General features: G+C 43.9%; 1 protein-coding gene and 1 pseudogene across 14 annotated transcripts; one reads left to right on the plus strand and one right to left on the minus strand.

The window, feature by feature from the left end:
- Nucleotides 1-234: 234 nt before the first annotated feature.
- Nucleotides 235-17,771, minus strand: RABL2B (RAB, member of RAS oncogene family like 2B). 14 transcript variants are annotated; one of them, XM_043881690.1, is made up of 9 exons: nucleotides 17,477-17,771; nucleotides 15,661-15,819; nucleotides 5,970-5,999; nucleotides 4,790-4,869; nucleotides 4,215-4,294; nucleotides 2,221-2,317; nucleotides 1,787-1,914; nucleotides 1,358-1,441; nucleotides 235-1,167 (listed from the first exon to the last, which is right to left on the minus strand). In XM_043881690.1, exons 2-9 carry the CDS (start codon nucleotides 15,765-15,767, stop codon nucleotides 1,084-1,086), a joined length of 690 nt encoding a protein of 229 aa, XP_043737625.1. In that variant the 5' UTR covers nucleotides 15,768-15,819; nucleotides 17,477-17,771; the 3' UTR covers nucleotides 235-1,083. The 14 variants fall into 14 exon arrangements, with proteins under 14 accessions (XP_043737625.1, XP_043737623.1, XP_043737622.1 ...); XM_043881688.1 differs by having other exon boundaries at nucleotides 2,221-2,332; nucleotides 17,576-17,770; XM_043881687.1 differs by having other exon boundaries at nucleotides 2,221-2,332; nucleotides 17,541-17,770.
- LOC122680655 lies at nucleotides 16,746-25,343 on the plus strand (annotated as a pseudogene).
- Nucleotides 25,344-26,027: the final 684 nt, after the last annotated feature.

Here is a 26,027-nt window from a genome sequence, read left to right on the forward strand (position 1 = left end):
AATAATTTAAAAATGTTTGTTCTTGATCCCCAAACAAATACCCATTCTTTTAAAACCCTAAATTCCACTGAAATGATCTCTGTGTCAATAAACACAGTGAACCTGGTCACCCCTGCTTGACAAACACAGCTGTCTCCCCCATCAATGCGGCTGTTGGTCCACTCATTCCTTTGTGACTTTTTGCTTAAAAAAAGAATCCATACCCACAAAGCAGGCACATTGACTCAATGTTTCTGTAATTCAATCTTTACTGTAAAAAAAATTTTTAATGAAAACGATGTACAAGATGATCATAAAAGCATTCTAGTGAGCGACAAGTCCTGGAGATAAATGGAAAAGGCAGCACAACAGTTCTCAGCAGCCCTTGCCACCCAAGGAGGTTCAGTGCCCACACTAGTCCTCAGAAAAATTAAAAGCCTATGTTGAAATGTGGATTTTAAAAGCTTCCAAGTCAATTTCTTATCATGCATGCCTTGTGATGTGGCTGTATTGACCCTTGATGCTCACAACAATGATGTTTGTGTTACTGTGTGGCCAGACCGGTAACCTGCTTTCACTTGATGTTAACAGCAAACTTGGGCCTGTGATCTTAGCCTCACTGTTCATCAAAGTACTGGCCATATCCAGAAGAGCTCTAGAAAAACTTATGGAACAAACAGCTCTCTGCTCAAAATCATTCTTAAAATGACTTGTTTAGCTGGGAGCCTAAAGAGGAGAAAAGTCAGGAATTAGAAATCATCCTCTTGGTGGAAATGCAATGAATAGGCCCTGACATCAGCTCTTGAGGAGGGGGCAGGGGGAGACACCTAAATATCCTTGATGAGACAGACAGAGAATATTCCGATTCTCTTTACTGTCCCATATGACCTGGAGGGTCCATCCCTAATTTGGCTTCAGGGTCTGGTATGGGCCTTACACCTGTTAGTGGCATGTATTGAAGGATCAGGTTTCCCGGGCCATGGTTGGAGGGTGCAAATGGGACAGCTGGGTTTGTAGGTGTAGCAGGGGACGGCCTGGGAGAGTGCCTCCACTGAGAGTTGAAGGGCTGCCAAGGGAGGTGGGCCGTGGAGAGGCCTCCCGTGGTCAGGAGGGAGACGGGCTCTGGATGCGGCCAGGCTGCTCTTTGTCCGGTATCTCCTCCTCCTCCTCCTGCTTCAAGTCGATGTTCTGTGAACAAGGCGGCAGATGAGGCCTGGCCTTGCATGTGCCCAGCTGAGGCTCTGACACCTCTAGGGACCGTGCCCACGAGAATGTGCTGCCTGCCAAGTCGGGTCTACTGGGTTAGCTCTGCACCCCTATGGAGAGAACCCGTTTTCTCAATGCCACCTACCAGATGCCACCTCGATGCCAGACCTACCTCAAGCTCCTGCAAAACCTCATCCATGAAGTCCCGGGAGTTCTGTTTGTAAGATACAGCTAATCGAATTGCATCATTGAAGAGCTGGGGTGGTGGGAAGGAAAACAGGGCTATGGGCACCGGTGGCTGGGCCTCTGCCTGCCCTGCACCACTGGCCCATCAGCATCACGTGTCCACACAGTACTCCACCCTAGAATCATCACCTCCCCGTCCCCTGACCCCACGCTGGTCAATATGCCTTTTCTTCACCAAGCCCAAACCATCACCTCCCCTACCGTCAGCACTCACAATGACCCCTTCCTGTTCACCAGGGTCCCCAGCAATGCTGTCCTCACCAACAGCCCTGCAGCCAGCCCTTCCCTCCACCACTTCCCCAGAAACGTCAGGCCTTCCCCACCTCACTAGACCATCTCTGCAGTCTCCTATTACCTTCACAACGTTGGTACCATCAGCAGCTGAGACAAAGTACAGAGGCAAGGAGAACTTCCTGGCAAAATTGAAACTTTTTTGGGTCATCTTCATGTCTGCTGTAGAGAGAAGGTAGGACATTGGCCTGTCTACCAAGGAAAAAGGAGAGTTTTGAAGGGTAGGTCACTGGAGGTCCCCATTCCAGGAAGTGGGACAAGCAGGGACAATCAGCAGACAAGTCATAGAAACAGCTCATTCAACTGGGATCTGTGTCTCAAGGAGGAAGGTTGGCTCACGTGGATATTACTGGAAGGGGAGTGATGGCAAGCTGCCAAAGGATCTATTTTGGGAGGAACAGATCACTGATGGTTTGATGGCCCACGAAAGGAGGACGACACGTGTGATGGTGGGTTCCCCCATGATTTGCTGGCACCCAGATGTAGGGGTGGCCTCACCATCGATTTTATTGGCCACCACAATGCACGGAATCTCTGGCCTGAACTCCCGAAGCTCTGTATACCAGGTGCTGAGGTTCTTGTACGTGATTTTCCTCTGCACGTCAAATACCTGAATCAGCAGAGGAAAGAAGACCGCCCAAGTGCATCGACGTCTCTTCACACCCCCCCACCCCCAGGTGACACACATACAAGCAAGCACACACAGGCTTGGGAACTCAGACCACGAACCACTCTGAGCTGCGGCCCCTCTAACCACAAGCCTCACCCACACTTCTGAGCATCCCTCCAGAACCTTCAGCTTCTCACCTAATTTACCTGTTTTAACCAGAGTATCATTTTACTTATTGTACCATTGATAAATCTGTGAACATTTAAAGTTTTTTGGTTTTTTTCTTAGTCTAATTACTGCCTATCCATTTTTTTAAAACTCCTTTATGATAATCTTAAATGTTTGTAGAATACCCTTTCAGTTGTTTTACCTTTAATTATAAACTTTTAATTTTATATTTTAAACTTTTAAAAAGTAACTTTTATCTATTATTTTGCAGCTTATCATTTTATGAACTGTTCATAATTTATACTGCTTACCTATTAAAATATCAGCAAGACGCATGAACACTGACTCGCTCTAAGGACGAGCAGGCCAGAAGCCCTAAGATGCTTCAAGATGCCGCTACAAGCATCCTTCCAGCTCCTCAGAGGAACTCCCCAGAGGTCAGCTGCTTGCCGCTAAGCCATCTCCCAGGACAGACTCGCAGGTCCAAACTGCCCCAGCACAACAGTGGGTTGAGAGGGATGGCCATGTACCCTGCTGCAACGGCAAGTCTTACTTCAAGACAACGCAGCCCTTTGTGGGAGCAGCTGTGGCCAGGACAGGGGCTCCCCCTGCACAGCTGCGGGCTCCAGTCAGCAGCTGACCCGCCTGAGGCAGCAGCAGGTCTACTGAGAGGCTCTTGTGTGGTATTCCCCAGGCCCAACTTCAATAAATGACCATGTTTTATTGAATGCCCAAAAAAGACTTCTTCTAAAATATGCTTGCAGTGAAACCTTTGGAATCTGCTTCACTCCTGCCATGATCACCATCAGACCTTTTACCCAGGTCTAGTTTCCTGAGCTTCCTTTTCTTGTTTTGAGCTGAGGAGGAGCTGGTTAGGCTGAGCAGCACAGCCTTCGCTGTTTCAAAGTAGCGGGCAGACGACCTCCCTCCGGGGCGATCAGGTCCCCACGTGGCCAAGGCCCCTACAGCAGGCTGGGGCTGGTGAGAGGCGCAGGCAGACACAGGTTCGTGGGCAGGCTGACAGGACAGAAGAGGGCCACAGGGGCTGACAGATGCGCGTCACAGGCCAGAGGCCACGCCCGCGGGCGCCAGCCCGCCCTGTCTGCCTCACCCTCACCCTTCCATTTCATTTCGTCCATGTACAGTTTGTTGCTGTTTAGTCACGAATCATGTCTGACTCCTTTGCGATCCCATGGACTGTAGCCCAACAGGCACCTCTGTCCATGAGATTTCCCAAGCAAAAAGACTGGATTAGGTTGCCATTTCCTTCTCCAGGGAACCTTTCCGACCCAGGGATCAAACCTGAACCTCTTACACTACCACTGGGCCACCAGGGAAGCCCCCCTGTATAGGTACTAGCATTAAATTCTGGAAGGTTTGATGAGACTTTGTACCTTAAGCACAAGGGCAGGACAGGAGCACCTGAAAATGCAGTCCGTGGCTCCACTAGGGAGGGGCAGTGTTTGGCTCTGAGACGGCTGACGGGCCCTGAACCTGCTCCTCCTGAAGGAATGGAGGCGCCACAAACCCCCTTCACCCTCACCCCAGATGAGACGCTGGCCCGGGCAGGCTCTCACGCAGAACCTCTGCAGTCTGAAGCCTGCCCTGATCCTTCCCCCGGCACCCAGCCCTGGTCAGGAGGGCTCAGGCCCCCATCCCTTCACCCCTCAGGCCAGACCTGCGCAGAGCCTCTGCCTCCCGGCTGGTTTCATACCATGATGCAGGCGTGGGCCTTGTGGTAGTAGGAGGCGTGCATGCTCTGGAACCGCTCTTGGCCTGCTGTGTCCCAAAAGTCTGCAACATGAACACAGCTCTGACTGCCTGACGGGGGCGGAGAGGCAGAGAGCCCGGACACTGAGCATCTCTGCAGCGGCGGGGAGGACGGCCGAGGGAGACGGGGGCCAGGAGGAAGGAGAACGCAGGCAGGAGACCCCACGAGGGAGAGGTTCAGCGCCCGGCCTCCCCCACCCAATAAGATGCAGGACCCTCCGAGGTCAAAACCAGACCCAATTCCCATGAGTGCTGGGCACAGAGACAGATGCGTGGCCTGGCCAAGGAAAAGGCCGTAACCCCACTTAAAGCCAAACCTTTGTGAAAGACAACATTTGGACAACACCTGTTATTTTCCTGACTGAAGAGAACTGGAATAGAGCCCTGCGTGCTTCTTTCCACCTACCCTTGCTTCTCGGCTGTGGGTTGCACCTACCACCCCTCACCTGAGCCTGACTCTCCCCCCAGCCCCTCTCCTCCCGCTCGTGCGCCGCTGCAGCTCAGCGCTGTGCTGCTCACCCACAAGGACGGTCTTGCCATCCACCACGGCCGTGTGCTTGTACAGGGTCAGGGCGTATGTGGACAGCTGCTGGGGCTGACTGCATTTGGGTTAAGGAAAACAATGAATAAAAAGAAGCATAAAAAAGGTGCTAGGGGGTGGTTGCTGGTATGACGGAATGGAGACTCTCTCTCCTTCTTTAGAAAGTTATTCAGATTTTAAATTGAATGAGTGTTGCAGACAGAGGACCAACCTCAACCTCAAACATCACAGGCACAATCTCCACGGAAAGTGAGGGGCAGGAGAGGCTGGGATTATGTCCTGGCCACCTGAGTACAAGGGAAAACGTGGAATGGACTTTTACAGAGCAGCTGTCCGAAGCAGCATCACGTAGTCGGCAAATACCACTGTGGTTGCCCCAGCTCTTTATGGATGGGGCTCTTGCAGACATAGAGCAAACCCAGTCATAAGAAGCAACATAACAGTTCCAGGGAAAACAAGCCTCCTTCTTAAGACAGCTAGCTGACAAGCTGTTTATGAACTGCAGTTTGTCTGTGTATGAAACCATAACAAAAAGCATGGGGAATACGACTTTCTGAAGTTGCAAGTTGTCAGAGTTGGGACAACACAGGTGGGTGAGTGCAAAGAACTGAGGAGAAGGTGAAGAAAGTTAGACTCTGCGTGGCAGGCTGAGGCCCAGGGCTCTGCTGACCCATAGTTCTCAATGGACTCACCTGGGAAGATTTTTACAAATCATCCCAGTTGTCTCATTCCAAACCTGCGTAGCAACGACAATTCAGGAAAGGAGGGTGGGGCTGGCAGATCCTTCTTCAGAAAGTTGATGCAAACCAGAGAATTTTTAAATTGTAGAGAGTTCAAGCTCTGAGGTCAGAGATGTTAAGTGACTTAGCCACTGCCAGAGCTACTAAGGAGGAGGTGAGGTGTCAGTCCAGGCATTGGACGAGGTACGGTTAGCCATTCCACTGCCTTCCTAATATAAGGCAAATCCAGATGTGAGTAACCTTCAGAATATACTGCAGCATGCCATGTGGGTCAGCTGGTAAGAAACCAGCATGAATGAACCGTCTGCGCGCGCTCAGCTGCCCCTCCCTGGACCCCTAGAGCAAAGCAGGGGCAGGGGCGCTGAGTTGGCATGGGAGTGGAAAGGGCCACAAGGAGCATTTCAAATTTGAAGGATACAATCCATCCATGAGGAACCTCTCCATGAGTCTGTAGGGAGAACATGCAAGGTGGTCAGCCGCATCCCTGAGCACTCCTGCTTCTTCCTCGCCCTGCTGAGCCACCCAGGGGTGGGACACTCGGAAGCCAGCTGTGGCTACCCCTCTAGTTCCTTCCTCAGCTACAAGCTTCCTTTCAAAGACAATGCCCAGGGACCACCCATCCACTCTCCTCATGACTCGGGGTAAGTTCTTGACACCCTTTGGCTGTAACACTGACCAGCACCCACAGGTGCCTTTCCTGTGAGCAGGGACCCCAGTTTACTCCTTTTAGGGAATAAACAAACTGTGGTAGTCTACTACAGGAACTACCACCCAGCAATGAAAAGGAACAAATTACTGATCTACCCAACAGTTTAAATGAATCATAAGGGTATTAGCTGAGTGAAAAAGGTCACATGTTATATAACTCCTTTTATACAGTGTTGCCAAGATGACACCACTACACACATGGAGGATGTTAGCGGAGGCAGGGCTGGGCTGGTAGAGGACGAGGTGGGATAGGCGTGGCTACAAACGCGCAGCACGACCTCGGCCCCCGCTGTGCGGGGACAGCTGTGTATCTCGACTCCAGTGATGCTACACAGGTCTACACATGATGAAGTGACACAGAATTATACACAGGCATTGAACAAACGCTGATTTCCTGCACTTGATCTTGTACTCTGGTTATTTAAGAGAGAACCAATGGGGACACACAGGAGGTGAGGGATACACAGGCCCTCTCTGTATTCTCTTTGCAACATCCTGTAAATCTGTTATTTCAAAATGAAAAGTTAAAGAAAAAACAAACAAACAAACAGAAAAATCCCCTCACAGACTGGGAGAAGCCATGGGCAATGCCAATCACTGACAAAGAATCAGTATACAGAGATCATGAACAGCTCTGATACATAAAAGAACACACATACAACCTGGTTCTAAGAATATGAATAGGCAATTCAGATGAACAGCTAACAAACATGAAAAGATGTTCAATCTTATAATGATTTTATGCAAATTAAATAAAATGAAGTAGCACACTCATCCGTTAGAGTAACAAAATTGAAAAAGTCACATGATAGGCATAAAGTTAGGGACTTTGTGAAGCAACAGAAATTCCTATACTGTGCTGTAGGAGTGAGAATCTACCATACTACTTTGGAGAGAAAACGGGATAACTCAAAATTTGAGCTAATGCTAAAACTGGGCAGTTTCACCTCAGCTCTTAATAGAATTTGTGCCCAAGATGATAGGCATAAAATATTCACTGCAGTACTGTATCTAATATCATAAAAATGATAATTTTCATAACTGTTCTTCAACAGGACAGATAGTTTAGTACAAAAAAGTAAAAAAAAATTACTGAGTGCTTGCCATATGCTAGATGCTAGGCTAGGCACCAGGATATAACACTGAACAAAACAGATGAAAATTCCTGTCTTTGTGAAGCTTACATTCTAGTGGGGAAGACAGACAGACAATAAACACACTCTTAAAATATGTATAGCCACATGTATGGTCAATGGATTTAGACCAAAAGCATTACTGCAATTCAGTGGGGCAAAGGATTGTTTTTGAAGAAAGAAATGGCAACCCACTCCAGTATTCCTGTCTGGATAATTCCATGGACAGAGGAGCCTGGTGAGCTACAGTCCATGGAGCTGCAGAGTCGGACATGACTGAACAACTGAGTGCATGGACACACACAAAGGACTGCTTTATCAACAAATGGTGTGGAGACAACGGAATACCTGTGTATGGAAAAAATGGACCTTGAGGACATTACACAAAATGGTGGGGTAGGAAGTTCAAGGGGTCACTCCCTCAACTGGTAACTGGGAAAAATGATCAGAATCAACCATTTCAGAGCTCTGGAACCTGACTGGACTCAACAACCAGGAGAGCGCTAGATGAAAGGAGAGTGTTGGCCTTGTGCAGAAGAACACCACACACAAACCAGCAACAGCTACACACACCACAGGCCCACCGAAGCCATACAGTGAGCGGTGTTCCCCATGTCTGGAGGGCAGTGGAGACACTGTCCTCAGAAAGTTTGTCTTGCAATTTGTGATCAGCTGGTAGATCCCCAAGGAGCCAGATCTGAGCTCTCTCAGGCTTCAAAGGCTTCCCCTGCAACTACTGGAAATTTAACAGGATAGGACTATCCCTTTTTTTCTTTCCCATTTTGGAGCCAAATATTGAAAGAAATTTTTATCAGGTCACTGTCTGACCACAGATGATGGAATAGAAATATCAATGACCACACACAAGGAGGAATAAGCACTTTGTAAAAAGTATGGAAAAGTTACAAGTAGACACTCCAGCCCTAAACAGGCAGAAATCAGCCATACCCAAGGAATGGGAATATCTGAGTTCCAAAGTCACCACTGCAGAAGGAAATGGCAACCCACTCCAATATTCTTGCCTGAGAATCCCATAGACAGAAGAGCCTGGAGGGCTACAGTCCACGGGATTGCAAAGAGGTGGACACGACTGACTGACTGACACACACAAAGTCACCGCAGTAAAACACTCAGAACGTCTAATTCTAAACCAGAAAATCACAAAGCATACAAAGAAAACAGGAAGGTATAGCCTATTCACACGATAAAAAAGAACTCAACAGAAATAATACCTGAAGAAATCCAGATACTTGACTAGTCAAAGATGTTAGATCAATTATCTTAAATATGCTCAAAAAGCTAAGGGAAACCAAGGCCAAAGAACTAAAGGAAATTAGAAAGCAACACATAAACAGAATGAGAGTATTAATAAAGAGACAGGAAATATGTAAAGAAACAGATATTCTGGAGCTGAAAAGTACAATAATTTAGGTGAAAAACTCACTAGAGGGTTTCAACACCACTTGAGAAGGCAAAAAACAGTTTATCTTCAGCAAACTTGAAGTTAAGGCAACCGAAATCATCCAGTCTGAGAAGCAGAAAGAAAAGCAAGTGAAAATGACCAGTGCCTAAGGATCCACGAGACAGCATTAATCATCCTGACACAGGCATCATAGATAGAAGACAGGAGGGGGCAGAGAGGTTATTTGAAGTAATAACGGCTAAAAACTTCCCAAACCTGATGCAGGACATGAATATACACACCTGAGAAGCTGAACAACCTCAGGCAGGATAAACTCACACTGTTCCACATTACAGGCAAATTGCAGGAACTGAAAGACAAAATCCTCAGTAAAATAAACAGCCGATTTCTCATCAGATGCCACTGAGATCAGAAGGCAGTGGAAATATATTTGAAGCTGAGGGGAAAAAAACTGACAACAAAGAATTCTATGCACAGCAAACTATCCTTCCAGAATGAAGGCAAAATTGGGACAACTCCCAGATAAACATAAGCTGATGTGGCTCATAAGCAGATCTGTCCTAGAAGAAACAGTGCAATGAGTCCTCCAGGTTGAAATGAAAGGGCTAAACAGTAATTTGAAGCCATATAAAGAAATAAAGATCTTCAGTAAAGGTAGTTACATAGGCAAATATAAAAATAGTACTCTCATACTTTCAGTTTATAACTCCTCTTTTTTCTCCTATGTGATTCAAAACACATAAAATTATGGCTATAAATCTATGTTAATGAACAATTAATGTATAAAGATGCAATATGTGACAAAACAATATAAAGGGAAGGGACAGAGTGTTTGTATACTATTATAATTAAATTGATATTCAAATACGCTGTTATAAATTTTAGATATTAATTATAATCTTCAAGGTAACTATTAATAAAAAATTTTTAAAATTATACATGAAAGGAAGAGACTCAAAACAGTATACTACCAAAAATCAACTTAAAAAAAAATGTAATGGAGTAACTGAGAAATAAAACAGGAGACATATAAAACAAATAGTTAAATGGCAGAAGTAAATTCTTCTTTATCAGTAATAACTTTAATTACTGTTGTTGTAAATGGGAATAGATAAAACTCTCCAATTAAAAGTGAGAGACTGGCAGAGTATATTTAAAAAATATGTACCAAGTATGTGCTAACTGTAAGACACTTGCTTTAGATACAAGGTCAAAAAGAGGCTGAAAAACAAAAGGATGATAAAAGATATTCCATGCAAACAGTATTCAAGAGAGAACTAGGATGGCTATACTACAACCAGAGAAAACAAACTTTTAAGTGACAGATGTTACAAGAAATGAAGGACATTATATATCGATGAAAAGTTCAATCTGTCAAGAAAATAGAAAAGTTAAAACATATATGTGAAGAACAAAAGAGTTGTTCCAAAACATATGAAGTTGTTCGAAAATATATGAAGTCAACATTGACACAACTAAAGGAAGAAATAAACAGTTGCACAGTAATACATGAAGACTTCAACATCCCACTTTCAGTAATGAATAGAACAATGAAACAGAGGACTTGAACTACACTATAAACCAAACAGACCTAACAAACATATACAGAATACTCTATCTAACAACAGTAGAATACATATTCTTCTCAAGTGAACTCAGCTTAGGCTACAAAAAAAAGTCAATAAGATTTAAAAGACTGAGATTATACAAAGTATCTTCACAAATAAAATGGAATGCAACTAGAATAACAAAAGGAAAACCAGAAAATTCACAAAACAGTGCAAATTAAATAAACAACGTAACTGTACATTTTAAAGTAGTAGATATGAAAGACCAAACTAAACTCAAAGGTAGCAGAAGGAAAGAAACAATACAGATTAGAGTGGAGATTAGCAGAATATGGAATAGAAAGACAACAGAGAGTATCAGTGTAACCAGAAATTAGTTCTTTGAAGAGATCAACAACGTCAACAAACCTTTAGCTAGACTAAGAAAAGAGAGAGGACACAAATGATCAAAATCAGAACTGAAAGCTGGGAGAGTAACATCAGTCTTATAGAAACAAAACAATTACCAGTGAACACCATGAACTACTGCACACCAATAAGCTGGATAACCTAGAGGAAGTGCACAAATTCCTAGAAACACATGAACTACCAGATTCAAAATGAAATAGAAAATCTGAGTAGACCTATACCAAGTAAGGAGATTACATCAGCATTGAAACACTCCCTGTAACTAAAGGTCCGGGACTGAATTACTTCCCTAGTGAATTCTACCAACCATTTCATAAACAAATACCAGTTCTTCTCAAACTCTTCCCAAAAACTGAGGGGGGAGCACTTTATAATTCTTTCTATTATTTCTACCACAGGCCAGTGGTACCCTGATTCCAAGACCAGATGACACTATCAGAAAAGAAAACTACAGGCCAATATTCCTCATGACTTTAGTTGTAAAAATCCCCCCAAAATCCACTAGCAGACTTCCCTGGTGGTCCAGTGGTTCAGAATCCACCTGCCCATGCAGAGAACACAGGTTTGATCCCTGGTCCGGGAAGATTCCACATGCTGTGGGACAACTAAGCCTGTGCACCACAATGAGCCTGCATTCTAGACCCCATGCTACATAACAAGAGAAGCCACCGCAAGCAGAAGCCCGTATACCTCAACTAGAGAGTAGCCCCTGCTCGCTGCACTAGAGAAAGCCCATGCACAGCAACTAAGACCCAGAACAGCGCCAAAAAAAAAAAAAAAAACCCACTAGCAAACCAAATCATATTAAAGGGACTATACATCATCACCAAGGGAGATTTATTCTCAGAATATAAAGGTGGTACAACTTAAGAAAATTAATCAAACATATATAAATAGAATGAAGGAAAAATTCCACATATTCATCTCAATAAATGCAAACAAAGCAACTGACAAAAACCAAACACCATCTCATGACAAAAACACTCTATAAGAAGAGAAGGCAATCACCTCTAGGATAAAGGCCACATATGAAAACCCCAATGCTGTAAAGAACAATACTGCCTAGGAACCTGGAATGTCAGGTCCATGAATCAAGGTAAACTGGAAGTGGTCAAACAGGAGATGGCAAGAGTGAACATTGACATTAGGAATCAGTGGATTAAAATGGACTGGAATGGGCGAATTTAATTCAGATGACCATTATATCTACTACTGTGGGCAAAATCCCTGAGAAGAAATCGCATAGCCCTCATAGTCAACAAAAGAGCCCAAAATGCAGTACTTGACTGCAATCTCAAAACCGACAGAAAGATCTCTGTTCGTTTCCAAGGCAAACCATCATCACAGTAATCCAAGTCTATGCCCCAACCACTAACGCCGAAAAAGCTGAAGTTGAATGGCTCTGTGAAGACCTACAAGTCCTTCTAGAACTAACACCAAAAAAAGAAGTCCTTTTCATCATAGGGAACTGGAATGCAAAAGTAGGAAGTCAAGAGACACCTGCAGTAACAGGCAAGTTTGACCTTGGAGTATAAAATGAAGCAGGGCAAAGGCTAACAGAGTTTTGCCAAGAAAACGCACTGGTCATAGCAAACACCCTCTTCCAAAAACACAAGAGAAGACTCTACACATGGACATCACCAGATGGTCAATATCGAAATCAGATTGACTATATTCTTTGCAGCCAAATATGGAGAAGCTCTATACAGTAGCTGACTGTGGCTCAGATCATGACCTCCTTATTGTCAAATTTAGACTTAAATTGAAGAAAGTAGGGAAAACCACTAGACCATTCAGGTATGACCTAAATGAAATCCCTTACAATTATACAGCATAAGTAACAAATAGATTCAAGGGATTAGATCTGATAGACAGAGTGCCTGAAGAACTATGGACAGGGGTTAGTGACAATGTACAGAAGGCAGTGATCAAGACCATCCCCAAGAAAAAGAAATGCAAAAAGGCAAATGGTTGTCTGACGAAGCCTTATAAATAGCTGAGAAAAGAAGAGAAACTAAAGGCCAAGGGAGAAAAGGAAAGATATGCTCATTTGAATAGAGAGTTCCAAAGAACAGCAAGGAGAGATAAGAAAGCCTTCCTCAGTGATCAATGCAAAGAAATAGAGGAAACCAAGACAATGGGAAAGACTAGAGATCGCTTCAAGAAAATTAGAGATACCAAGGGAACATTTCATGCAAAGATGGAACAATAAAGTACAGAATTGGTATGGACCTAACAGACGATATTAAGAAGAGGTGGCAAAAACACACAGAAAAACTACACAAAAAAGATCTTCATGACCCAGATAACCACGATGGTGTGATCACTCACCTAGAGCCAGACATCCTGGAATGTAAAGTCAAGTGGGCCTTAGGAAGCATCACTACGAACAAAGCTAGTGGAGGTGATGGAATTCCTGTTGAGCTATTTCAAATCCTAAAAGATGATGCCATGAAAGTGCTGCACTCAATATGCCAACTCAGCAGTTTGGAAAACTCAGCAGTGGCCACAGGACTGGAAAAGGTCAGTTCTCATTTCAATCCCAAAGAAAGGCAATGCCAAAGAATGTTCACACTACTGCACAATTGCACTCATCTCACATGCCAGCAAAGTAATGCTCAAAATTCTCCAAGCCAGCCTTCAACAGTATGTGAACCGTGAACTTCCAGATGTTCAAGTTGGATTTAGAAAAGGCAGAGGGACAAATTGCCAGCATCCGTTGGATCACTGAAAAAGCAAGAGAGTTCCAGAAAAATATCTACTTCTGCTTTATTGACTATGCCAAAGCTGTTGACTCTGTGGATCACAACAAACTGTGGAAAATTCTTAGAGATAAGAATACCAGACCACCTCACCTGTCCCCTGAGAAATCTGTATGCAGGTCAAATAGCAACAGTTAGAACCAGACATGGAACAATGGACTGGTTCCAAATTGGGAAAGGAGTACGTCAAGGCTGTATATTGTCACCGTGATCGTCTAACTTCTTTGCAGAGTACATCATGCGAAATGCTGGGCTGGATGAAGCACAAGCTGAAACCAAGACTGCTTGAAGAAATATCAATAACTTCAGATCCGCAGATGACACACCCTTATGGCAGAAAGCGAAGAACTAAAGAGCCTCTTGATGAAAATGAAAGAAAAGAGTGAAAATGTTGGCTTAAAGCTCAACATTCAGAAAACTAAGATCATGGCATTTGGTCCTATCACTTCATGGCAAATAGATGGGGAAACAATGAGAGACTTTATTTTCTTGGGCTCCAAAACCACTGCAGATGGTGACTGCAGCCATGACATTAAGATGCTTGCTCCTTGGAAGAAAAGCTATGACAAACCTAGACAGCATGTTAAAAAACAGAGAAACATTACTTTGCTGACAAAGGTCCATCTGGTCAAAGCTAGTTGGACCATAAAGAAAGCTGAATGCCGAAGAATTGGTGCTTTTGAACTATGGTGTTGGAGAAGACTCTTGAGAGTCCCTTGGACTGCAGGAAGATCAAACCAGTCCATCCTAAAGGAAATCAGTCCTGGATATTCATTAGAAGGACAGATGCTGAAGCTGAAACTCCAATACTTTGGCCACCTGATGCAAAGAACTGACTCACTGGAAAAGACCCTGATGCTGGGAAAGACTGAAGGCAGGAGGAGAAGGGGACAACAAAGGATGAGAAGGTTGGATGGCATCACCGACTCAATGGCCATGAGTTTGAGCAAGCTCCAGGAGTTAGCGATGGACAGGAAAGCCTGGCATGCTGCAGTCCGTGGGAGTCACAAAAAGTCGGACATGACTGAGTGATTGAACTGAACTGAACTGATGAAAACCCCAGAGTTAGCACCATACTCAGTTGTGAAAGACTAAAAGCTTCCCCTCAAGGTGAGAAATAAGAGGATGCCTGCTTTTGCCACTTCTATTCAACACAGCACTGAGAGTTCCAGCCAGAGCCCTGTGATGAGAAAATCGTTAGTTTGAGTTCCTTCCTAGGCATTTTACAGTGACAGCCCTGCTCCCACCTAAAGTCTGGGCACTGAGATGAGGCTTAAGTTTAGGACTCCTGCTACAAGTTTCTGCTTTGCTTTTCCCAGGGCATCTTTTAAAATAAACAGAGTTGAGGTTGAGAAAAGTTAAGTTACCACTGTGCCAACCAGCAAAGCCCCTAGGGAATTATTCACAGCTCCCTGATTCCAAGGATATGTTAATAAAAGATAAAAGTGGAAAAGAAGGTGGAACTGGGGCTCCTGGGATATAAGACTAAACAAGGTATCTGGTCAGGGGCAGAAATGGATGAGTGCCCCACAGCCCCAGAAACTGACAAACAGGCTCACACCTTGTGGAGATAGGCTGCTGCACTGCAGAGCCTCCCTTAGAGTCTCAGGGGAGTCCCACCTGTGCACAGAGGCACTGCAGTTATGATCGAGCCAATCTTTATGCTGATTACAGTCAGTCATCATTTCTATCCACTCTTCTCAGTGAGTTCTTTGAAGAAAGTTTCCTCACCACCTTTCTTCAACATGCTGCTGGTTGTGCTAGTCACTTTTCACACCTTCCTTTCCCCGTTCCCACTGTCTGCACCTTGAAATCCCAGCCCACACACCACACACAGGAAAACACAGCTTTCACCTCACCAGAACTGCTCCAGCAGTCTCTGCCAGGACTCACATGTAAAGCTCACCTCTCTCAGTCCTGACTCAGCCCTCTCTGACCCTCCTCCCCAGACACACACAGCTGCTGATGGGAGGCTCCCTTGTTCCCCCACACCTGGGCTCCCTCACCACACCCACAGAAGCCATGCTCCTCTGTGCCTCTGGAGGGTTTCTCTAAGACCCCAGATCTGTTCTGGGCCTGGCTTTGCTCCCCTAATCCTCCAACATACTTGGACTTGCCCACAGCACTGTCTCCCAGGCAGATGATTTTCACATTGTCATCAGCATCGTATTTCTCCTGGTCCAGCTCACAGGGTTTGGCTTTGTCCCTAGCCATTGGCTTCTGGCTATAGAAACGGCATCAGCTCAGGGGAGGGGGGATCTTGTCACTGCAAAGATCAAGAAGAGGCTGTTGGTAAAGAGATGAGAAGTGCCCTCAACCAAACTCCCTTCCTCTTCCTGGACAGGGGAGACTGACCTGATGAGAGAGGAGCCCCAGGAAACACTGATATCCTATTCTATTCACTACCAACCTGGCTAGCACTTGCTGAACCACAGCGTTGTAATCTTGTCCCCAACAAGATCTTCTTAGAGTGGTTTACCCTGCGTCACCTCTTTACTACAGCTATGCTCAGGACCACAACTCCCACTCCCATCTGGAGAGACTATTCTAAAACCATGTTGAAGTTTTACAAGTTTATGTGCAAACATTTGCTCACTTGTAAAGCAGGGGCAAAAATCAGTGCTTATACCACATAATCAATTTGAGACATTGTGTGGGCCTGAATTCTCACCGCTGAATGATAGACCACACAACCAAAGATGTCTCTTCCCAATCCTCTACCTCATGCTTCTCACCTCCACCTCATTTTCCATCCTACTGAAATCAGTAGCTGTTTTTTCCTTTCCCAAACCTGACATTCCCAGGCCCTCTTCTCTAGGCCCTCTTCTCTAGGGTACTTTCAACCTCTACTAGTTTCAAGGATCTCCTAAATGCTGATGATGCCAAATCTGCATCTCCACAGAGACCGCGCAGCCTTCAAGTATGCAATTGCCTACCAGGTTTTGACTAGCAAACTACTGCACACAGGCAAAAATGACCTGTGAAACCTAAGCCCCGCCCACTCCAAACTCACTCTTCACATCCCTTGTCTGTACAAGACATCACCAGACACCCAATGCCAGCATCGAAGTATAACATAATCTTTAGATCTATTCCACTATCCTCACGTCATCACGCTCAAATATATTAATAACTTCACAAACATTACTGAGAATGTGCCACAGTCCACACACTGAGCTCAACGATGCAACAATGCAGCAGCAGAGCCCGCACTTACTGAGCCTTAAGTACGGGCAGATCTTGCACCAGGACACAAGACACGAAGGAAAACTCTGCTGTTGCAAGAGCTATGACAGAGATGCACACAAGGGTGGAAAATACCAACAGGACCCCTGAGTTTCCCTGGCCGCAATGCTATTGCTTCTGCTCAGGAAGGGAATCAGCCTTATTCACCGAGGCACCCTCAGCCTCAAGAGCAGTGACCGGGAAGTGGCAGATGCTTGCTAAGCATAATAAGGGGCTGCCCCTTCCACCTCCACCCTGCAGCTGGAGCCAAATCTATTCTCGAAGACCTTCAAGGCTTGTCGATAGTCTCGCGACCCACTGGATAAGCTCTCTTTCACTCAAGTAGTTTTCGAGCACCTCAACCTCTTTGCCAGAATGGGCTGCCTTCACCTCCCTCCTCCCACCGTTGCCAGAACCACTGTCTCGTTCTTTCCCCCCACCGGGCCCTCCGTCCAGCTGAGGGCCCGAGGACAGCCTTGAAGGGGCGCTTCCCACAGGCGAGGCCGCCACTCGCGCGGTTTCGTCATCTCGGCTGTTACCGAGCGAGGACTGGAGACTAGCGGCGCCGCAGGTCGGTCCGCCCATGGCCAGCCGCCCTCAGGGCCCCCAGTCGCCCTCAGGGTCCCCAGCCGCCCTCGGAACCCGCCAGTCCCGGATTCCCTCCAGTGTCGGACCCCGACAGTCAGCCCAAGGCCCACCGCCCCTCAGTCGGCGTCCAGCTCTGCCCGCGTCCCCGCAGCTGCTACGCAACCGCTCAAGGACCTCAGGAGGGCTGCCCGGCCGAAGGCCTGAAGGACCTCGGGAGGCTGGCTCGTGCGATGCCGGGCCGGGGTACCGCCGGTGAACGAGCATCCGGATCAGGCCGGCCTGGGGTTTCCAACTGCCAGAGTCTGCGTGGGCTTCGCCTGGGGACTGAGCCAGGATCCAGGCGGCTTAAGATCCCGGGAAGTTGCTGGAAAGCGGGAGTCTGGAGTCTGGGGAAGTGGGCCTGAGGCGCGGGGCGGGGCCTGAGTCGTGGGGCGGGGCCTGGGGCGCGGCGCGGCGCGGCGCGGGGGCCAATCGTTGGCCCCTGGTAGGCGGCTGAGGTTAACAACCGGAGTCTCCTGCCTTGCAGGAGGACTCTTTACCACCTGAGTTATCAGGGAAGCACTAAACAACCCTAGAATCTCTATATCCGTATAGAGATGACATCTCATATACATAGAGGACTGATTACACAATGGATAATGCAAGAGACAATCTTATAAAATGGGCAAAATAAATGATACAGATCAAAACAATGATTAGTATAGCTAGTTGTCATCCGGTCGAAATAAACCATCAAGTCCACAGGAGAGCCAACTGGAGAATCCAAATTCTGGAAGGATCAGGTAGTTAGAAAAACGTTTCATCTTTGTTTTCGAAAATATACTGTAGCGATTTGTTGATACCTACTTAAGTATGTATTAGCCTATACATACTCATGTGCAGGGGTCTAGCCTATTTCAAGTCCAATCATTCCAAGCATAACCCTCCAGTTTGCTGCAATTCTATCTAGTCATTTGTCTCAGTTTTATAGCAAAAGGACAGAAGCCCTAGTGCATTCATATAGACCAGTCAAAGATGCTAGGATGGCTCAGTCTAATGGGTTAAAAGTACTTATTTTGTCCAAATTTCACAAAATTTTATGCCAGTGTCCATTATTTGTTTTCATATCTTATTCAAGATTCCGTATTGTATTTAGTTGCATTGAGTAGCCTCAGCTGCATGCAACAAGTTCTGATAAATGCTTTTTTCATTTTTATTCTGTTACAAATATTTTCTAATTTTCCTTGTTATGGCATCTTAGATACACCCATCATTTAACAGTGGACATTTAATTTCCAAATACATGGGGTCATTTTGGTATTTATTTCTCATTTAACTTCTTTCTTCTCTGCAGTCACTCTCTGTGTTTTTTTAGTCTTTTAACTTTATTGAGACTTTCAATGGCTGAGTCAAAGATCTCTCTTGGTAAATGTCACCTTGCACTTGAAAATATGTGGGTTGTTTTCAAATATCTTTTGACATTAATTTATAACATAATTGCACCATGATAATAGAACAGACTTTATATGATTTCAATACCTTTAGACCATGAAATTTTTGCGCCCGACTTTATGTCCCTGTACGTTCCAGCGTCTCCTGGTTTATAGTCTTTGGGAACTTGAATAGAGTTTGTATCCTGCTGTTGTATGCATGCATGCTAAGTCGCTTCAGTCATGTCCAACTCTTTGCAACCCTATGGCCTGTAGTCCGGCAGGCTCCTCTGCCCGTGGGATTCTCCAGGCAAGAATATTGGAGAGGGTTGCCATGCCCTCCTCCAAGGGATCTTCCTGACCCAGGGATCAAACTCCTGCATTGGTAGATGGACTCTTTACCACTAGCACCACCTGGGAAGCCTGAAAATTTATCTGTCTGGGTGCATCAGGTCTTAGATACAACATGTGGGATCTTTAGTTGCAGCATGCGAACTTTTAATTGCGGCATGTGGGATCTAGTTCCCTGACCAAGGATTGAACCCAGGCACCCTGCATTGAAAGCAAGGAGTCTTACCACTGGACCTATAAATCTTAATTATGTTGAATTGGTTCATAGTGCTTTTCAGGTCTATTGTATCCTTCTACTTTTCTGTCCATGCATTCTGTTAAATTTTGAGAGTTTGATATTGAAACTCCAAATAATTATCTACTTTAAAAATAATTTTAATATACTATGGAATTGTGTGTAACTTTGTTCTGTATGTTCCAAGTCTCCTGTAAATGTGTTTCATAATTTAAAACATTTAAAAAATACATTTACCAAAAAAAAGCAATTGAAAAGTGGGCAGAAGAACGCAATAGACATTTTTCCAAGGACAAAACGCACATTTAAAAACTGCCATCAGGCATGTAAAAAGATGTTCAACATCACTAATGCGGGAAATGCAAATCACAACCAGAGTGAGAAATCACCTCACACAAATCAGAATGACTATCATCAAAAAGAACACAAATAACAAATGTTGGTGAGAATGTGGAGAAAAAGGAACTCTTATACACGTAGGTGGGAATGTAAAATTGGTGCAGCCACTGTGGAAGACAGTATAGATCTAAAAAACCAAAAATAAACCATATGACCTAATGTTTTTTCTTTTATGAGCCTTCTCTGTTTAGCAGCACAGTCTATGCAAGGACATACATTCTTGGTTTTACCGTGAGAATGGTAGGTCTCATCTCAAATTAGTGACTTGCCTTTACAACTATACTTATATTTATTTTATTTCCATATAAGGCACTTTAAAAATGACCTTTCTAGTGATATATTTTAGAAAATTTTGAAAGAGATTTTAATATAATACACTAAAATTTTTTATTTTTAAAGATAAAGTCTTTTTAATAATAGCTCATGATGAATTTAACTTGACAGTTGAAGCATGATGTGGTAACTACATTATACTGTTTAATTCACAGATTTAGGAAAATGTTTGATTTAAAAAAATATAACTAAGGTGAAAATAAAATTAAATATAACCAGGTGAGATTCATAGTTATGAGCAGTAAAATACTAGGAAACAGTGACTGAAAACATAAAATTATCTCTCACTGGTGGTCATTCATTATTTTGCTTTCAGAAGCCTAGAAGAAATTGTCTTCATTGTTTCACATCTAGTCTGGTAAATCTCGGCATTTCTTAGCTTACTCAGTATAACCTTGAATTGCTGAAATAAGTGAATCTAAAGAGCCAAAGGAAAAAAATAAATAAATAAATAAAGAGCCAAAGGTTTTTTCCTGTCTGAGACAGCCAAAGATGAACATATTGAGGATTTCCCCATAGAAGTCTACCTTGATAGACTATCAGGTATGCCTGAAATCAGTTTCCATGGGCATTTTATATTCTTGTAATATGAGTTCCAACCTATGCTCACCACTGTCTAATGGACATCTCGACTTCCAACACTGGTCCAATACTGACAAATGTCAGTAGATACATAAGAATGCTGCTTGTTTAGGAAGGTTAACTGTGGAGATGCCTAGCTACCTGGGGCTGCAACCAAAGTCCCACTCTACTTAACCATGGCAGAAATATGACAAGCACCTCAGAACACCTCCTGCTCAGTGCTGGGGCCCTGTCCCACATTCCAGACTAACCCGGGGACACATTGTGTGGAGCTTGGCCACGAAACCAAGCCAGCAGTGCCAGTAACAAGCCGGTCTTGTACTTTTCTGCCCCTGCTTTTCTCCATTCCTGCATTCTTTTGGATTTAGCTGATTTTTTTGTACTATAATTTTTTTTCACTTTTTAAATGTTAAAATGTATATAACAAAATTAACCATTTTAACTCATTTCTAAGTGTGCAATTCAGTGACATTAGGAACATTCATATGTAACCTTCACCACTGTCAATTCCAGAATTTTTTGTGATCCCAAATAGAAACCCTAACCATTAAGCAATCGTTCCCCATTCTGCCCTCCCCTAAGCACTGGTAATGCTAAAAAAGTAATGTTCAAAATCCTTCAAGCCAGGCTTCAGCAGTATGCGAACAGGGAACTCGCAGATGTACAGGCTGGATTTGGAAAAGGCAGACGAATCAGAGATCAAATTGCCAATTTGATCAACTGGACCATAGAGAAAGCTAGAGAATATCAGAAAAACATCTGCTTCTGCTTCACTGACTACACTAAAGCCTTTGACTGTGTAGATCACAACAAACTGTGGAAAATTCTTAAAGAGATGGGAATACCAGACCATCTTACCTGCCTCCTAAGAAACCTGTATGCAGGTCAAGAAGCAACAGTTAGAACTGGACATGAAACAATAGATTGGTTCCAAATTGGGAAAGCAGTATGTCAAGGCTGTATATCATCACCCTGCTTATTTAACTTCTAGGCAGAGTACATCATGCGAAATGGCAGGCTGGATGAAGCACAAACTGGAATCAAGATTGCCAGGAGAAATATCAATAACCTCAGATATGCAGATGACGTTACTTTATGGCAGAAAGCAAAGAGGAATTAAAGAGCCTCTTGATGAAGGTGAAAGTGGACAGTGAAAAAGCTGGCTTAAACCTCAACATTCAAAAAGCAAAGATCATGGCATCTGGTCCCACCACTTCAAGGCAAACAGATGGGGAAAAAATGGAAACAGTGAAAGACTTTATTTTCTTGGGCTCCAAAATCACTGCAGATGGTGACTGCAGCCATGAAAATAAAAGACTCTTGCTGCTGGGAAGAAAAGTTATGACAAACGTAGACAGTGTATTAAAAAGCAGAGACATTGCTTTGCCTACAAAGGTCCATGCAGTCAAAGTTATGGTTTCTCCAATAAGTTCAGTTCAGTCGCTTACTCGTGTCCGACTCTTTGCGACAACATGGACTGCAGCATGCCAGGCCTCCCTGTCCATCACCTACTCCCAGAGTTTACTCAAACTCATGTCCCTCGAGACGGTGATGCCATCCCACCATCTCATCCTCTGTCATCCCCTTCTCCTCCTGCCTTCAATCTTTCCCAGCATCAGGGTCTTTTCCAAAGAGTCAGTTCTTCGCATCAGGTGGCCAAAGCATTGGAGTTTCAGCTTCAGCATCAGTCCTTCAGTAAATATTCAGGACTGATTTCCTTTAAGAAATCTCCTTGATGTCCAAGGGACTCTCAAGAGTCTTCTCCAACACCACAGTTCAAAAGCATCAATTCTTCAGCACTTAGCTTTCTTTATGGTCCACCTCTCGCATCGATACATGACTACTGAAAAAAACTATAGCCTTGACTAGACAGACCTTTGTTGGCAAAGTAATGTCTCTGATTTTTAATATGCTGTCTAGGTTGGTCATAACTTTTCTTCCAAGGAGCAAGCATCTTTTAATTTCATGGCTGCAGTCACCATCTGCAGTGATTTTGGAGCGCAGAAAAATTAAGTCTGTCACTGTTTCCACTGTTTCCCCATCTATTTGCCATGAAGTGATGGGACCAGATGCCATGGTCTTAGTTTACTGAATGTTGAGCTTTAAGCCAACTTTTTCACTCTCCTCTTTCACTTTCATCAAGAGGCTCTTTAGTTCTTTGCTTTCTGCCATAAGGGTGGTGTCATCTGCATGTCTGAGGCTACTGATATTTCTCCCGGCAATCTTGATTCCAGCTTGTGCTTCATCCAGTCCAGCATTTCTCATGATGTACTCTGCATATAAGTTAAATAAGCAGGGTGACAATATACAGCCTTGACATACTCCTTTTCCTATTTGGAACCAGTCTGTTGTTCCATGTCCAGTTCTAACTGTTGCTTCTTGACCTGCATACAGGTTTCTCAGGAGACAGGTCAGGTATTCCCATCTCTTTAAGAATTTTCCATAGTTTGTTGTGATCCACACAGTCAGAGGCTTTGGCATAGTCAATAAAGCAGAAGTCGATGTTTTTCTGGAACCCTCTTGCTTTTTTGATGATCCAGCGGATGTTGGCAATTTGCTCTCTCATTCCTCTGCCTTTTCTAAACCAAGTTCAAACATCTGGAAGTTCACAGTTCATGTATTGTTGAACCCTGGCTTGGAGAATTTTGAGCATTACTTTACTAGCGGTGAGATGAGTGCAATTGTGTAGTAGTTTGAACATTCTTTGGCATTGTCTTTCTTTGGGATTAGAATGAAAACTGACCTTTTCCAGTCCTGTGGTCACTGCTGAGTTTTCCAAATTTGCTGGTATACTGAGTGCAGCATTTTCACAGCATCATCTTTTAGGATTTGAAATAGCTCAACAGGAATTCCATCACCTCCACTAGCTTTGTTCGTAGTGATGCTTCCTAAGGCCCCCACTTGACTTCTCATTCCAGGATGTCTGGCTCTAGGTGAGTGATCACACCATCATGATTATCTGGGTCGTGAAGATCTTTTTTGCATAGTTCTTCTGTGTATTCTTGCCACCTCTTCTTAATATCTTTTGCTTCTATTGGATCCATACCATTTGTGTCCTTTATTGAGCCCAGCTTTCCATGAAATATTCCCTTGTATCTCTAATTTTATTGAAGAGATCTCAAGAAAATGACCTTACAGTAAAACAATCAACACAGAGGATGCACAAATACCTTGAGAGATGCTGAGAAACTTTTTCTTTGACTGTTGGAGTCAAGTAACTAGCAGTTGCAGCAGTCAGAGACTTCCTAAGCCCACTGCTGCAGACTTGCTTGCTAAAGATGTTCCTGTGTACCTTTTTTCAAAATAACTTCCTACACCTCTTATATACCTTATGCAGTCCAGGAGCTCAAAGCAGTTGGAGGTGTGATGATTACTGCCTTTCACAACTGCAAGGAAGACAATAGACAAAGGGTATTGGGAAACTGGTGTTTAGATCACATCTCGTGATAATGTGTGAGTGCTCACTGTGTCCGACTCTTTGGACCCCATGGATTGTAGCCTGCCAGGCTCCTTCATCCATGGATTTTTCCAGGCAAGAATACTGGAGTGGGTTGCCATTTCCTTCTCCACCTCGTGATAAAGAAAGTCCAAAATGTGTAGGGGATTGTTTGGAGCCCTGGAATGGTTCTTGGAATGATAACTTGGTGGATGCCAGCTTACTAGAGAGAGACCCTCTACAAGACATTTAGAAGAGACAAATGGGAGATCTGAAAAACGATGATTTTTCACAGGGAATCAAACTCAAAGACCACCTTGAAATTTTCACATATATCATTTCATCCGTCAGACATGACTATTTGCAGTTGACTTTGCAAGTGTTTGGTTTAAAGTCTTCAGTTCCATGACCAGAACAAAAGATCCTGATTCTAAATTTTCTACCACTTAATGCCCAAATAGGAAGAAGGAGGATCTGTGCTGGAAATTTCTCTGAGACTGGCAGAGAAAAAAAATGCTCAGATATGCTATCCACAGCTTCTGATGCAGACCAGCTGGCAGAGGCAGAACGTCGGGAGGATGGTCAATGGAAAGTTTTCACAGGAAATGAGTTAGCAACTTTCTTTGGGGGAAAGGGTGAATATTTGGTTGCTGGAGGAAAAATCAATCAAGAATCTCTGATGTGAATAATTATATATTAGCCACCACAGTCACCTCCAAAATTTTGAATTCAATTGCACTTTTTAAAAAATTTATTATGAAAAAACATTACCAGATTTTAAATGGATTAGAAGTAGGATAAATGAGCTAGAAAATGGGAAAGAAATCATTTTTTAACTTTAAGAGTCTTCTGGTTTTCTGTGTGGAACTTCAGTTTTCAATAAAAATGGAGTGAGTACAGCTGTTGTTGTTGCTGAGATGTTATATTAACTGGAAACCATAGCCATAACATTGAGCCAGTAACCGACTAAGGTTTGCGAAAGATAGTCATATTTCCAAAACTTCATATTTCTTGTGTTATGCTCTGACTACCAACAAAAGTATATTTGAAAGTCTTCACAATATTGATTCTCCAAAAGAATATCTACTATATTGCATACATGGGACATTATTTCTTAATATGACAGCAGCCAGACTAGTAAGAAATCTGTGCCGCCTGGGAATAAAAATAACCAAATGATTACATTTGTTACCAAACTCAGGTTCGGCCATTCAATGTTCAAAAGACAATAATCAAGAAGCCAGTGTCAGCAGACAAGGTGTTTTAAAGAAAAACCAGCAATTGCGGAGAAGATCTGCAGAGTGGACTCATGTCCCAAGACCAAATCCCAAGATTCTACTTGGCCATGACAGCCTTTAAAGGGAAAGGATAGTCTTTCCTGAAGGGGAAATAATCTCAGTGAGTCACTGAGGCAGGAGGCTGGGCTCCACAGTACTGAGTGCGGGCTGACTGACTCTGCCTTCAGCTCTTGTCTTGCCCACCTGATCTACCTGCAGGATTGCTCACGGAGTTTTTGGAGGTAGAGTTAGTCATTCTTTAACTACTTAATTCTTTATTCTTACTTCTCTTTATCTAGGAAAAGAATAAACAGGTTAATTAAGTGCTTTGCAGGTTAGAGGGGAACAGAAATGGGCAAAAGAACTGCTTTCACATTTGCTTTTCAAATGTCTTCAGACAAGGAGGAGAAAACCAAACGTTTCTGTGCAGAGAGGCGCACATCACCCAACCAGAGTGGCATTGCCTTACTGAAAGAAGTATTGGAGAAACTCATGGAGGCGCTTCAATTAGTTACTCAAGTAATCAATAGAAAGGGACAATTTTACTTGAGCCAATTTCAGGATTATAACCCAGGAGAGAGTCTTTCAGAAAGCTCAGAAAACTATTCTGCCTATTCGAGGTCAAAGAACAGTTATATA

The sequence above is a fragment of the Cervus elaphus genome, chromosome 22, assembly GCF_910594005.1.
Source record: "Cervus elaphus chromosome 22, mCerEla1.1, whole genome shotgun sequence".
In the NCBI taxonomy this organism is placed as follows: domain Eukaryota; kingdom Metazoa; phylum Chordata; class Mammalia; order Artiodactyla; family Cervidae; genus Cervus; species Cervus elaphus.

What these genes read in the sequence shown, in the direction of transcription:
- RABL2B (XM_043881688.1), bottom strand. Translation starts at nt 15,767, where the DNA reads ATGGCTAGGGACAAAGCCAAACCCTGTGAGCTGGACCAGGAGAAATAC. An exon ending in TGGCAAGACCGTCCTTGTGG is followed by an intron (nt 4,295 to 4,789) that starts GTGAGCAGCACA and finishes TTCATGTTGCAG; the next exon opens with ACTTTTGGGACACAGCAGGC. An exon ending in GGTGGCCAATAAAATCGATG is followed by an intron (nt 1,915 to 2,220) that starts GTGAGGCCACCC and finishes TTTCCTTGGTAG; the next exon opens with ACAGGCCAATGTCCTACCTT.